Here is a 14,568-nt window from a genome sequence, read left to right as displayed (position 1 = left end):
CTTTTAATGAAATCACTTACCTCTCTAAGAGCAAAAGAAGAACAGAACTACAGAAGACCACCTACCTCTGAGGACTTCTGTAGGCCTCTTGCTGGCACTCCTGGGTCTGGTGCTGAGGAAGAAGGGGAAGAACAGAGCTAAGAAGACCACTTACCTCTGAGGCAGTGCTTCCCAAACTTACCCAGTGGGTGACACCCTTATTGAGTTACAAATGTGAAAGTAAGTGCTAATGATGTGACAACACACTGATGTGATATTAGCACGACTTACTTCCAGGTCGCACTTGAAAAATGCCTTAAAATTGTGTAAAATGGTCCAGAGAGAGCGGGTGAGCCCTTCCACAACTTCACAGAGAGCACAGCCCACCTTTCTGGACATCCAGGCAGCAACCTGTTGTTTCCAGTTCTACATGTGCTGCTGAGCAGCTTGGCCTGTGCATGGCCTATGTTACCCCCAGAAACACATTGTGATGGGAAACTCTGCTCTGAAGGCTCCTGAAGTCCTCTTGCTGGCACCTCCTGGGTTTGCAGCTGAGGAAGAAGGGATTTCCTTAGCACCAGGATCATGTTGCCATATAGGAGAGGTAATATAAGTTGGAATTTTGCCTTTAATATTGCTTGGTTTTGCTGTCTTTTCTTCTTCAATACATTCACTGTCCATTTTATATCATCCGTCCTTGTCTCTTTGTCCCGCCTCATGTATTTCCTTCCCACAAGTTCCAGGTTGTTGGGGAAATTTCCACAACAGCAACCATGTGGCATCACTAGGCCTCTTCTCTGAAATCTCAGGTTTTTGATGCATCTCACCTCTCAGTCAGGCCTTTGCTTTTCTGTAAAAGTCATTAGGCATATGAATTTTATAGGTGGTGCTTTGGGATTTGTTATCAATTTGTTTGTACTTTCAGTACACTGGTGCCTAAATGAAGGCCTTAAAGAAGTATTTTGCTCAAACTCTGAAGGGTGAAGTTTGCAAATTAATAACCACTGGGTTGTTTAAAAAAAAAAAAATCATTTCTGGAGGAAAGTTTAAATTCCAGCAACATTTTTCTCTATTCTATAACAAGAGGAAGCTATCCTACATCTCACCTGACAAAAGTCTAAGAAGATATTTTCTTTTTAGTGGAAGATCGATATTCTTTTAGTTCAGGCTGTCAAGTCATCAAACTTGGATACAGTATGCTCCAATTTTACTGTCCATCCATGCAGCAGATATAAACTTTAAGGACACTTTCTTGGAGCTAAAACTCTAACATATGGATTCCATGGAGCATCTAGTCATTCACCCAGAGAAAAAAAGATGTGTTTTGCTTTAAGGTTTCTTGCAGCCAATCACTGCTGACAGAGGCAAAGTTCTGCATCTCAGAGAGCAATCCTTTCTCCAGGTTATGGTGGCTGTCTGGTGGTTATGGGATAGAATTACCCCTAAACCCACTTGCACGACTGGAGCACAATGCTACACCATGAGAGCCAAATCTTTGCAGCAGTAGGAGGCAATCTCCAGTGTAGTTCTTAGGTTCCTAGGACTCTGCCAGTGCAAGGAGGAAGACTGGTTGGAAGAAGGGTTATAGCTGGGAAATAATTGGATTTTTTAGTTGAGATCCTGAATTGCTTAGCACCTTGTTCATGATGCCAGAGTGATTGCTTCCCATCTCTTTCCTCTTGTCACTGCAGTCACAATGGATAACAGAATTTTTTTTTTTTGGACTGGAGTCCAAGCTACACATTATGCAGAATGGGTTGTAGTGGAATTATCTACATTTCCATTTCAGATGGCTGGTAGAAAGTCATATCTTTTTGAATTTTCCTCCACACTAAAAAAAAACACCATGTGTACAATAAACCAGGAAATTAACGGAGAGATGTATGTAAAACCTTTCCTCCAGTGTCTTCATTTACTACATGCAGCAAAGTATTTTTTTCATGGAAGCATTCTAGATTGTGACCCCAAGACTGCAGTCTGAAGTGGAACAATCCAGAATCCTACCACCTCTGCTTACCATCTCAGCCTGCAAAATGTGTCAGTTGGGCTTTACTCTGCAGCCAATCATAACACATCACTAGGAGTACAGATGGTGCCTTTGTATCCATTCCTTTGTGGATCTATTCTCACTCCATCCCCGCAGATACAGAAAATCACATATAATCAACTACCTGGAGCCCACCTGGGCTTAGAAAGGCTCCAGGAGGCATTTTTGAACCTCGGAGAGGCTGTGCGCCGCCTCTCCAAGGCACTAAAAGCCACCCAGAGCCACAACTTCCAGTTTTTGCCAAAAATGGTTTTTCTGGCCTCTCTGAGTCTCAGAAAATCTCCCAAATGTGGCTAAAACAAGTTTCCAGTCACATCTGGGAGGTCTGCAGGGTGGGCGTTTCAGGGGTTCAACATCCACGGTAAGGCAAATCTGTAGATGCTAGATCCATGGATAAAGAGGCCCCACCTGTATATAAGCTCCAGCAAGTGGCTTCCACTTTCAGAAGCACACACATAGGGAGCACTTTGCACAACCCAAGTGGTTGCTACTTTAATCCACTGCTTTTAAAGCACTCTATTCTTTTATATAATTATAATATATGCAAGGTGTTAGGACAATTAATATGGGTGGTGTATGGATTTGGTGCAGGTGTATGGATTTGGTATAGGAAAATCCATGGATTTTCCATTTGCAGATTTGGCTCAACATGGGTCCCCCATCCCACAATGAGCGAGACATGGCTCAACTTGAAGCCTTTGTGGGAAAACTGGAAGTGACCTTCTAAGACCTCCCAGAGGCCTTAGAAAGCACTCTGAGGACCAGGGAGGCCACCCTCCAATCAACCTCCAGCTCTGGTCTCCTTCAGAGGGTTAAAGGTGCCTTGAACAGTGGATTTTGTTGTCTGTATTTCAATCCCTATTAGGACCCAGTGTGGTCTGAGGCAACTGGTCTGGAAAAACAGGCTGGTGGTTAGATTCCAGAGCAGGCAGGGCCAGAGGTAGAGGGTGTGGACAAGGACAAAAAGGGTTCCAGAGGAATCAGACAAGGGTCTGTTTGGCGCATGCTCAGTCTGTTGAGATCAGGGAATTTCTTCTGTAAGGTCAGTAAAGAGCCTATTGACTCCTTCGGTTGCCTGATTCATCCTGGGCTGATTGGCTGTGGTTTTCCTTCTTGCTATTTCCGTGGTGGTGGTGGAGTGCTGTGCAGCAAGTCTACCAGCCCCTACCCCTATAGGTCATCTTGAGCATGCAGAAAGTCAGACGCCTGAGCCCTGCTGCCAGAGTTTCTTCTTTGAGCCTCCTAGCACCTTACAATTCCTAGTACCTCCTGACAAAGGAATCGGGTAACAGGAGAGGCACTGCCACTAAGAGTGGGCAGTATTGGGCCAGAAAGGCCAATTCAACAGAAGGCAGCTTCCTATGTTTGTCAATGCAGCCTAGATCAGTGTTTCTCAAACTGTGAGTTGGGACCCACTAGGTGGGTTGTGAGCCAGTTTCAGGTGGGTTCCCATTAATTTCAATGTGTATTTTATTTTTAATATATTAGACTTGTTGCTACCATGGTATGTAACTTCATTTGGTGAAATGTTGCCTATATGTACTTTTAACAGGGTACTAACAATAACAGTCAATGAGACTTACTCCCAAATAAGGGTGCACAGGTTTGCAGCCTGTGGGATGTTTGGGGAGTTTTGGCGTGGAATGTTTGGAGATGTTTGGGGAAAAAAGATCAGCAACTGCTTGGGACGGTTAGGAGGGTTCTTCTTTCTTTTAAATAATTTTTTTAACATATTTATTTGTAAACTTTTAATTTACTTATTTGATTTGATTTTGTTGTACGGGGGGGGCTGTTAAATATTTTCCTGCTTGATTTTGTCACTTCCAGCAATGACATCACTTCCAGGTTAATGACATCACTTTCAGTGTGTCTTGACAGATTGTGGGTCCTGGTGCTAACAGGTTTGAGAACCACCAGCCTAGAGTAGACTGCTGTGTCAAAAACAGAAAGCAAGCACACCGAGAAGTACTCCCAGCAATGCAGACTAGCAAGCCATTGTGCATGTTGACAACTTCATCTCCCAAGTGCCTTTAAAACAGATTGTAGACTTCATTGTCCTCTTTTGTCAACTGGATATAGGTCTTATGTTTCATAGGCTGTTGCAGAAGAGCCCCTCTTCACTTGACTGAGAATAGCTTTTGTATGATGGCACGTGCTTAGGCACTCTTCTTAAAAGTCAGCCCTCTTTGGACCCTCTTTCTTCCCTGAAAAAGAAACTGCGGTCCTGTTGCCCTGGCGACCTTGGCAGCTTTAAATAAGTAGCTGGACTAAAAATTGTTGCTTGCATCTAGTGCGTTGAAGTCTCATTCAGTGTAGCCGTAAACATTTTTTAAAAGCATTGTATTCTTCACATCTTATTTGCAGGTGGAAATACTCATGCACCTCCTCTGAAGGCTCACTAAGGCTTTCTATGCAGTTCTCAGGAAGAGGAGGAGGCTCTTACTTTCTCATGGAAGAGATGAGGCGGGAGTTGGAGAAGCTGATAACAGGACAAGGGCAGGTTAGGTTGAGGCTTCAGATCTGATTAGAAACCTCTGAATAGATTAAACCAGAGAGTAATGCCAGCCTTAGGGCAATTTGACCAATTTGGCCAAATTGGGCCCTGCGCCTGGAGAGCGCCTGCACTGGAATAATGAGTGGAATGTCCGTAGCTGGCACCTTGCTCTGTAGCGAATACTCTGGCATGGAACCTTGCATGCCAAGGCGTCACAAGGGGAGCATGGTGAGCAGAGCATTGCCTCTGGATGGCCCTCCCTCCCACACACCCTGGGTCCAATTGGCTTGAAATCACCCCCCCCCCCCCGAAGCAGTTGGTGGTGACACCGCTGCTATGTGCCTTGCTGCTGCTGTTCATCCTGGTGAGTGGGGGAGCATGGGGGTGGGGGTGTTCCACAAAAATGTTTTGCAGTGGGCCCTGCAGTTTCTAAGGCCGGCCCCTGCCAGACAGTGACTAGTTTTCAATTACCATATGTGTAGACTGTAAATGGGCTTGTAGCTCAAAGATCAGCAATCTATTTCTGTTAGTTTCACCTTTTTTATTGTAACATAGAAAAACAGTTTTTCTTAAACAAGCTAGGTCTACCTGGGGGTAAGGTTCAATATGTGGACAGTTCTGAGACAAAGTCAAGTTATGAACCAACCATAGGTTCATCTTTCTCAGTATTGTCTATCTATATTGACACCCCAGGGTTTCTGAAAAGTCTTTCTTAGTCTTCCCTGGAGTTGTCAGAGATTAAATGTGGGAACTTCTGTATGTGCCCTACAGTTGTGCTATCATCAGTGGCATCACTGAGGGGCTTGGGGGGCAGACCGCATCGGGTGACACCAAAGGAGGGGAGCTAGGAATTTTCTGGGATCTCAACTGGCCTTGTGGAGAACAAAAGACAGAGACTGGGTTAATTCAGGTTAATTCACCCCATTTTCCACAGCACTTTGCAGGCTCATTTATACCCAATCTTCTTCTCCAATGGCATTCTTAAAATTTCTTCCTTCATCTCCCTGATGAGTTCACATTCAAGCAGGGATCACGGTGTGAATGTGATGCTATCAATCAGGACAAATGAAACCAACTTCTTTGCCCTAACTCTGAGTGACTACTGGTAAAGGGATAACTCTCTTGTTTCCAAAGCAAGTTCATTTCCCATAGTGTTCCCAGCATCTCAGGTTCTCACATTCCAAAATAGGCAGAGTAGCTAACTAGGGCGCATGTTGCTGAATCTCATCCTGCAATTATATTATGAATCTCATCCTGCAATTATATATATTCTAATCCAGGATGAAAACCTTGGAAATAAGCAGAACTTGAAGTATGGTAACCTTTTTATTATTCATTTTTTAAACTCCATTATATACTGCCTTTCTGTCAAAGATCTCAAGGCAGTTCACAATTTAAAATAATGGGATACAGTCTAATCAACATAATATAAGAGGAAAAAAAGTTGGAGAGAAGAGGAAAAAGGAAGTTCAAGTACCAGTTTTCACATAATGTGATCCAACTGCTGTAATTGCTAGGTGAAATGGCCACTGAGGGAACCAGTTCTTGGAGTGGAGCCAAATGGCACATTGGCCCAGCCAGACCAATGGAGTGGACTTTGCTGTGTGACCTCTGGATGTAGGCTGTAGGGACCTTCCCCTGGAGGGGCCTGGAACATGCTTGTTCCTCCCCAGGGAGGCCTCAGATTGGCTGGAGGGAAAGGGGGTTCCAGCACCCTTGTCCTCCTCCCTAGCAGAGCTGCCAAACCTGGCCTAGGAGCTGTTAACCTCACAGCTCCCTGCTTCACACTGACTGCCTCTCATCCCTGGCCTCCCTGTTTTATGGAGCAAGCCTGCCCCCTTTGGCCCCTCCCCTTCCTCCAGGTGGGGCAGAAAAGGCCTTTCCTGTTCCTGGCTTGTTTCCTGTAGTGTTCCTTGTTTGCCCTGCCAGCCCCCTCTGGCTGGTTGAGGTGAGCCAACCCACTTTGCCCCCTTTGGGGGCAGTGAAGCCTCCCCACCCTGGGCAGGGGGTGCCTGCTCCCAGGTAAGTCAGGGGTCAGGGCATCTGGGAGGAGCCCCGACAAGGCAGATTGAATAGTTGCTGATGGAGACAGCTTTTGGTGGGGATATACCAAGTAGACTCAGCCAAAAGAGATGGAGTGAACTTTGCTATCTCACCCCTCCGTCACAAAAGGTTAACAGAGAGTCCTCTGTTTCTGTCTCTGTGTATAAAGTTGAGGTGCCATTTTGACTTGACCCTTATCTAAACAGACCCCAGAATTATCAGAAGTAATACCAAAGCAGTTCCCTGCACAACGTCCTTGAACCCCTGTTCTCTGCACATTTATTCAGAAGCACTCCACTGAATTCAGTGGCAGCATTGGCTGCAGCTTTTGGGTGGTCATGGCACAGAAATCCTGTGAGGGTCTCCCAATGGTGTACTTTCCTGATGCTTTGGAAAGCTCATTCATATGCCAGCCACTCCCTCTGGTGCCCAGGAACCTTGTAGTGGACTAGTGTCTACTGCTACCACTAGGCAACCCCCCACCTCCTGGTGGGGACACTGCTTCCCCTTAATCACCTGATAAGCATTCTCATGAGCATGGACTTCCCTGGTAGTGGCAGTGGTGATTAAAGACAGTAGCAGGTTCTTACTGCCTTAGAGGTTGGCCAGGCTCAGGTTTGTGCCCTTACATGGACCCCTAGCATGTGCCCCATCAGATCCTACCTGTTCAGATCCATCAGATGAAAAGATGCATAGGGTTGTAGCCTTTTTAAATTTTCTTATTTTTTGCCATTCCAGGCAGTCCTCTGAAGAGTTAGGAGCATCTAATCCCATTTGGTAACTGTTGGTTTAGGTGCACCTAACTCTGCCTAAGGTTGGACTGCTTATGTTTTAAATCAGGGGTGCCCAAACCCTAGCCTAGGGGCCACTTGCAGCCCTCAGGGGCTCCCAGTTCAGCCCGCGGGGAGTCCCCAGTCTTCAATGAGCCCCTGGCCCTCCAGAGACTTGCTGGAGCCCATGCTGGCCCAACGCAACTGCTCTCAGTGTGAGGAGGACTGTTCAACCTCTCATCTGAGCTGTGGGATGAGGGCTTCCTCCACTACTTGCTGTTTCACGTCTGTGGTGCAGCAGTGGCAGCGAAGGAAAGGCTGGCCTTGCTTTTTGCAAGACCTTTTGTAGGACTTGAGCTACTGCAAGACCTTCATTCATTCATATAAGTTCCATCCCTAATACATTCATTTATGTAAATTTATTCAAATTTATATGTAAATTAATTCCTTTTTTCCTGGCCCCTGACACAGTGTCAGAGAGATGATGTGGCCCTCCTGTCAAAATGTTTGGACACCCCAGTTTTAAATCAAAAGTTGTATATTTCAAAGTAGTTGGGGACTTTTTATAGATGTTAGAGCTTTGAATTATCCAATGCAAAATAAACACTTTAAGAAAAGTAACTGTCCAATCCTATCCCCCCACCATTGGCACTGATTCAGCTGTACTGAGGGAATGTGCACTGCATCCAGCAGTTGGTGGAATGATCAGACAGCCCCCAGTAGGCTACTCAATTGCTTGTGGGTTTCTTCAGACCAACACCAGCAATTTTGCTGGCTTAGGACTTAGGAGAGAAAACATACGGAGCAACCTGGCAAAGAGAGGAAAGGATTTGACTCATGCTGGTTCTGCTAAGATTCACCCCCTTCTTCCCCCAACCCCTACCCTCCTGCAAATCTTCTCCCAAACTCCCCCTATCTTCCCTGTCCCCAGCCATGACATGCCTTCACCATCAATTTGCTAGTGCTGATGGAGGCTTCAGGAGCCTCTGCAGAATGCACTGTGCCATTGTTCCTGTGCAGCAGTGTCCTAGCAACATGTACTAAGGGCCTGGGTTTTGCTCTGCTGGAAAGTGGTCTGCACTGCCAGAATACAAGTTCTGGCAGTGCAGGATAACCATGAGATTGGGCCTTAGGGTGCAATCCTAACCTGCGCTGGAACAGGCAAGCCAAGAGGCTTGTGCTGTATCCAGTGCAGGATAGGGGCCCAAAGTGACCCAAAGGGGCCAAAGCTCATGCAGAGGGAAAAGTTTCCCCTTACCTCCAGGTAAGGAAAGCTGGCCCCGATGGGACTTGCGCCACCTTCTGAGGTGGCACAAGTCAGAGGAGAGTGGAAAGGCTTGATACTGCTCTGAGCTCCCCGGGAAAGGGGGTTGGGATCCAGCATAAGTGCTGGATCCCAGCCCCACTTCCCACCTGCCTACCCATGGGGCCATGCACTGCCCACCCTCCCTCCACCCAAGAATGCCTCCCTCCCACCTCCTCCCCACCCACCCCAGAGCCTTGTGTCAGCCTCCATGCACCAGCACAGCTTACTCCCGAGGAGGTGCAAACATGCTTTAGGCATGTCCCTTGCGCTGGCCCAACTCGTTTTCTGGATTGTGCCCTTAGCAAGATTAGCTTATAGTTTGGACAAGATATGCAATAGTTGCAAACTTGCAACAATTCATAGAAATCACCAGATTGTGCATTGTGAAATCAAAGTCTCTTATTCCTATGCGACATTTTATGGAAACCCTGAGACTATGGCTATCTAAATGGGATTAGGATGTCTAAATGGGCCTACCTGTTGTTTAGTTTTTCATTGATATTAAAAGTGAAATGTAAGTCCTGCTGTTTACTAATTAATTCAGCAATTATTTTATATGTTTTGTATGTTTGATGGAATTAGATATGAGCTCAAGAAAAAAATGCCTGTTTGCATGTATCTTTCTCCGAATACAGTAATTGGAAGTTTGACCATTAACATTACCAGAGTTATATTTTTTAGCCAGTGTTTACTATATAATCCTAACATCCATGTGATTAGATTTTGTTTAGTTCTATGACTCTTTTTACACTATGGGACATTCGCTTCCCAAAGGAGTCGTACCAAGAAAAATATCTGGAAAGTGGAGAGAGTGTCCATTTAATTTTAGCATTGTTATTGTTCTTGACTACAATTGGCCAGCATGATGCACAATTTGGATTGGCCAGCATGATGCACAAAAAAATTCTTTGGTCATATCTGTATATCTCTGAATGCCTATTGTGAGCAAGAGCAATCCAGGGTCACTGCCCTTTAAACACTGCCAGTCACATCTCAGGAGAGAGAAGATATGTTAGAACTGTCAGTGATGAGAAAATGTGGTTCAGGAAGCAAACACTTTTCAACTGAAAAACTACAGTTCTGTTGGAAATGCTTTTCATTTTAACTTTTTCCTTTTGAATGCAACCTTATGAATGAGCTATTTTGTTACTGTTCCAAAAAGCAACTGGCTGCAAAGTTGTTTGTTGTTGTTGTTGTTGTTGTTGTTTTTACAAAGGGGAGAGATCCATTTTCTTGGACAAATTAAGATATTTTAAAATACATCTCAAATGGTCATGAATATTAGACTACAATCCTAACCACACTTTCCTGAGAGTAAGCCCCATTGAACAACTTACTTCTGAGTAGACCTGGTTAGGATTGTGCCTGTAGTGTTTTGCAGGTATGGGGCACAAGGCAGGATTGGGTTTTTTAACGTTATTGACTGAGATTCAGAAAGGCTTCTGAAGGAGTGTAAAGCACTCCTACATATGCAGGGGTCTGCAACCCTTGTGCAGCACTGAATGTGTTGCTGGAGGATGCTTCCGCCCCCCCCCCCCCGCTCCAAAGCAGCTCTTTAAAGTTTGCAAGGGGTTGTGGAAGGAAAGGAGCCCTGGAATGTCCTGATCTACATGCAGGGCACAGCATAGGGCTTTTTGGATCCTGACCACTGAGGGCAACTTTTTAAATATGAACGACTTTTCCTTCAAAACCATGTCTGTATTCAACCATAGAAATGTAATTTCTAATATACTGTACTTTAAATAACTCAGTCCCCTTTGCTTTGCTGATTTGGGTAACACCACCAAGTAAATGGCCAGCAGTGGTCTTCATACATTGCAAATACATTTGACACCCTTACACATCAATATATATAAAGACAACACGAAAGCTCTAAGGACAAGCATTCTCTGTATATTCAGATTTCACATGTTGCAATTTTCTTGCGCCCAGGAGGGATGAAACTGGGTGGGGAGGGGGCATGACAGAAGGCGGGGAGGCTATGAGAGGAGGTGAAACTGGGGGCAATGGCATATGTCAGATCTTAACCCCATTTTTGTTGGCTCACTCCCCCTTTCTTCAGATGCACTGGTACAAGGAGACCTACTGCAGGTTGGGAGGTTTATGCAGCGGTAAGGGTACTTAAATTGTCTTTCCCTGCTGAAGCCTCCCAATCACTCCCCCCCCCCCCCGGATACAGCCCACCTATTTTTGGCATTGCTGCACCAGTGGGGGGGATAGAATTGGGCTCTTATTTGTATATCACCATCAGTATGCATAATGCTTTACACAGAGTGAAAAGACAGATCCCTTCCCCCAGGGGCTTGAAAAGGGGAGGTGGAGGCAGGGGTAAACAAGGGAAGGATATGTGATTGCTTCAGTTACACGTATTTATGCTCAGTTACAGTAGTGTCTTGAGAATCTGTTTATTAAGAATTCAATATGGCATATTGGTGCTTTCAATTAATCCACTCTAGCTGTTCTTTTTGTTTGTTTGTTTGTTTTTTGCTAACATTTAATTGGGGAGGGAAAGCTATGCCTCTGTTTTGCTCCCACTACTTGGAATGGCTCCGAAGGAGAGGGGGGGAGCTGCTTGCATGCTGCGGTGAGGCTCCCTGAAAAACTTAGTGCTTTGCACCCCTTAGCTATGCTACTGACCTGAGGTTCCTAGATGGTCCCTCCTCTGGGGGCTTACCAGATTTCCTTGATTTCAGCTAGGTTTCTGCCTCATGTGACTTTGGTCCATGTTTTGGAATTGTATATTAATAACTTGGGTATAATTTGAAATGATCGTTATTTCCCTTGATTTTCCACAGATGGTACCAGACAAGAAGAAGCAGAAGGCGAACTTAGTGAGGAAGAGCACTGGTTTGGAAACTCTTCAGAAACCCCATCAGAAGCCTCCTATGGAGAAGTCCAGGAGAACTTCAAGTTATCCTTTGAGGATAGGATCCAGGAACAATCTACATCTCCAGATACATCCTTGGGGAGTGCGACGCCTAGCAGTAACACACTGGAGTTGGCGGCTGTCGAGAATGAGGCTCTAAAGGACGTGCTACAGAGTAAAGAACACCTTTCCCCTGGCGTATCTTCTGTGTGTGAAGATGACACTCCTGGCCCAAATAAGCCGCTTAGTAGTAACTTGAGGCGTCTGCTGGAGGCTGGTTCTCTCAAGCTAGACACCAGTATCACAGTTAACGGCAGGGTTGAGTCCCCTGTAAATCTAGGCTCAAATGTCTCCTTTTCTCCACCCACGCATCATGCTCAGCAGCTAAGTGTCCTTGCTAGAAAGCTCGCTGAAAAACAGGAACAAAGTGACCAATATGGCACAAACAGCCGGTTTATATGGAACCAAGGCAAGTGGCTGCCCAACTCAACGCCGTCTTGTGGTTTGTCTCCAGATTCGGCGATCCTGAAGCTGAAAGCGGCTGCCAATGCAGTTCTCCAGGACAAGTCGCTTTCCCGAACTGAAGAGCCTATAAGGTTTGAAACCTTTTCTTCACCGTTTAGTTCGCAGTCTGCCAGCTCTACCTTGGCAGCGTTATCAAAGAAAGTCAGTGAAAGAAGCATGACTCCTGGGCAGGACCACCCACCGCCAGCAGGTTCTTTCCTTTCTCTCGCCTCAATGACTTCTTCAGCAGCCCTACTCAAGGAGGTTGCTGCAAGAGCTGCAGGCAGTCTTTTGGCGGAGAAGAAAAAGTCGCTGGTTGCGGAGGATCCCCTGCAGCTTTCAGACATGAAGCAAGAGAAAGTAACTCCACCACAGTCTTTGGAATTATTGTTACTCCCGGCCCCAAAAGGAAGAGCTTCTAAAACCACTAATTCAGGTATGAGCTGGAATCTTGCAGTTAATTTTGAAGAGCCTTTCCCATCCTCCGTTCTAAATTGTATCTCTGTATTAAGAATAAAATAATTAAGGAGAAGGCTGTCTTTAAAATGCTGTACAGGGGCAACCAGATCTTCCCATGTTGGAGAGTGTTCTCCAATGGGATTCTTTCAGTATTTATTTATTGGACTTATTGGACTCAACAAACAACAGTACACCCGGCAAACATTCCATGTCAAGTGTGGAACTGATCCATGAGTGAAACTTATTTAATGGGGGTGAGATCAAAGGTATTTTATTAGGGAATGCATAGTGTTAGTGAATGTGTGAAATGGTTTTTTCTTTTTTAAAAACATGGAGCTAGGACATATCTTAATAGTGCTCCTGTTGTCACAAATACACTTGCTAGGGTTACAGCTAGGTGTGACATTCAGCATGTAAAACATGTTAAAGATGAGATATAACAAGGTGAGACATTAAATATGCATCTCTGATGTGTGTGTTTATCCATTTAAAATAGCATCTGTGGGGGAAGTCCAGATTGGAACATTAGTACAGGTGGAGAGGAGCTTGCACCCTTCACCTCTGTGCCACCTTCCAGCTAAAAGTCACCCCTCCGAAGCAGTTATTTGGTCCTGAAGATAACATTTAGGAGCAAATAGCTGTTGGGGAAGTTCATGCTATTTGGTGGGAAAATGACATGTGGGCAAAGGGTTCTTCAGCCAAATCTGGTTAACTTCAGTAGTAGAACCATGTTTTGGGCCACCAGAAAATCTCTGCCCTGTGGCTCCTCTAGCACCCTTTCCCAGCAACTCTCCTCCAACCTCTGTGCCTGTGCCTCCTCCATAAATTCTTATCCACTCGCTTTGTCCCTCTCAAGTTCTGTGGGGGGTTTCTTCCACTTCCCCTTCCAAAGTGATTCCATCCCACACTGGTATTACTGCTTTCCCGCCTCCCTTTCTTGCTTCACTAATTTGTCTGGCTTTAACAAGTCTAATTTATGCTTATAACCAAGAGTGCTACAACTGGGTCCACCCCGCCTCTGGGTCCAGCTCTACCATAGTACTCTGAAAAAGTTTTTTAAAAGCCCCTTTCCATGCTCCATCACAGTTTTTACAAACCCAAAAGTGTTGGACTTCTGATTTTGTTTAAAAAGAAGCTCCTTTGTTTGTGTGGTCCCTGTAAATAAAACCAGATGCCCTGTACTTTCAGGCTTGTGAAAATCTTGCAGTGGAGCACAGAAAGAAAGCATATTATCTGTTTCTTGCTAGAGTGAGCAGGAAATGGATCCATGCGGCTTGCATCTGTGGCGAGAAAGGTGGCAGTGGCAGACTTGGGGTGAAAGGCACCACAAATCTGCTGCCCCCTTCCTCCCCCCACTGTCTGCTATTGACAGAAGCCACTTCAAGTTGCTTCATGGCTGGGCCAGCTGCGTTTATACCCCTTTTATTGGTCCCTAAAATGGTGAAGAAGTTTTTGAATGTATTCTGTAACGAGTGCAGGACACACTTTCCCTTTAGACCATAAAAATGGCTGGTTGAGCCTCAGGGGCAGAGGGGGAAAGAACATCTGTTGCTGCAACAGTGGTACAGAGCCAAGGCATGGGGAGGAAGTGAAAATCAGAGTATGAAAAGTGTAGAAACAGATGTGAATTCTAATTTATTTCCAAAGCAGATGCATCCAATACTTTTACCCATGGAATTCTCATTGGAACATGGGAATCTCTGTTGCTTTTCAGTTCTACCTTGATCATTGTCAGTCATTTAATTTTTAAAAAAATATATGTCAGGAAATCTGCGTTATGAAATAAAATAATATGTAAAATGATTAAACCTGTCAACATCATCATTGACATGTTTAAAACAAACATAATTCAGGTTACAGATAGTATTTTGGTGAGAGAGAGAGCGAGAGAGAGAGAGTAAAACATTGTGCTAAAATCTTGTTTCTGGAATGGTTTGATTTTATAAATTGTAGATTCCTCAGTTAGAAAAGCAGAATGCTCATTGAGCATCTGCGCTACCAGCAGTTGATCTGCGCTACGATGGTTCTGATGCGGCGAAGTTTCTAGTAACTGTAACACTTTCATTGAGATGAGCAAGCAATAGTGCTCAAGTGCAGCAG

The 14,568-nt window shown here is 45.1% G+C and overlaps 1 protein-coding gene across 2 annotated transcripts in view; it reads left to right on the top strand.

Annotated features, from left to right (window-relative positions):
• The window catches only part of ZNF827 (zinc finger protein 827), a 153,081-nt gene that overhangs the window by 24,564 nt on the left and 113,949 nt on the right, over positions 1-14,568 (top strand). For both annotated transcript variants that reach the window (XM_066632635.1, XM_066632634.1), the window contains exon 2: positions 11,435-12,445. In XM_066632635.1, coding sequence (XP_066488732.1) covers positions 11,435-12,445 — 1,011 coding nt within the window. The remainder of the gene's footprint in view (positions 1-11,434; positions 12,446-14,568) is intronic.

Source organism: Tiliqua scincoides, chromosome 6 (assembly GCF_035046505.1).
Source record: "Tiliqua scincoides isolate rTilSci1 chromosome 6, rTilSci1.hap2, whole genome shotgun sequence".
Classification (NCBI taxonomy): domain Eukaryota; kingdom Metazoa; phylum Chordata; class Lepidosauria; order Squamata; family Scincidae; genus Tiliqua; species Tiliqua scincoides.
The sequence above is the reverse complement of the archived record's forward strand: the minus strand, read 5'-3'. Positions and strand labels throughout refer to the sequence as shown.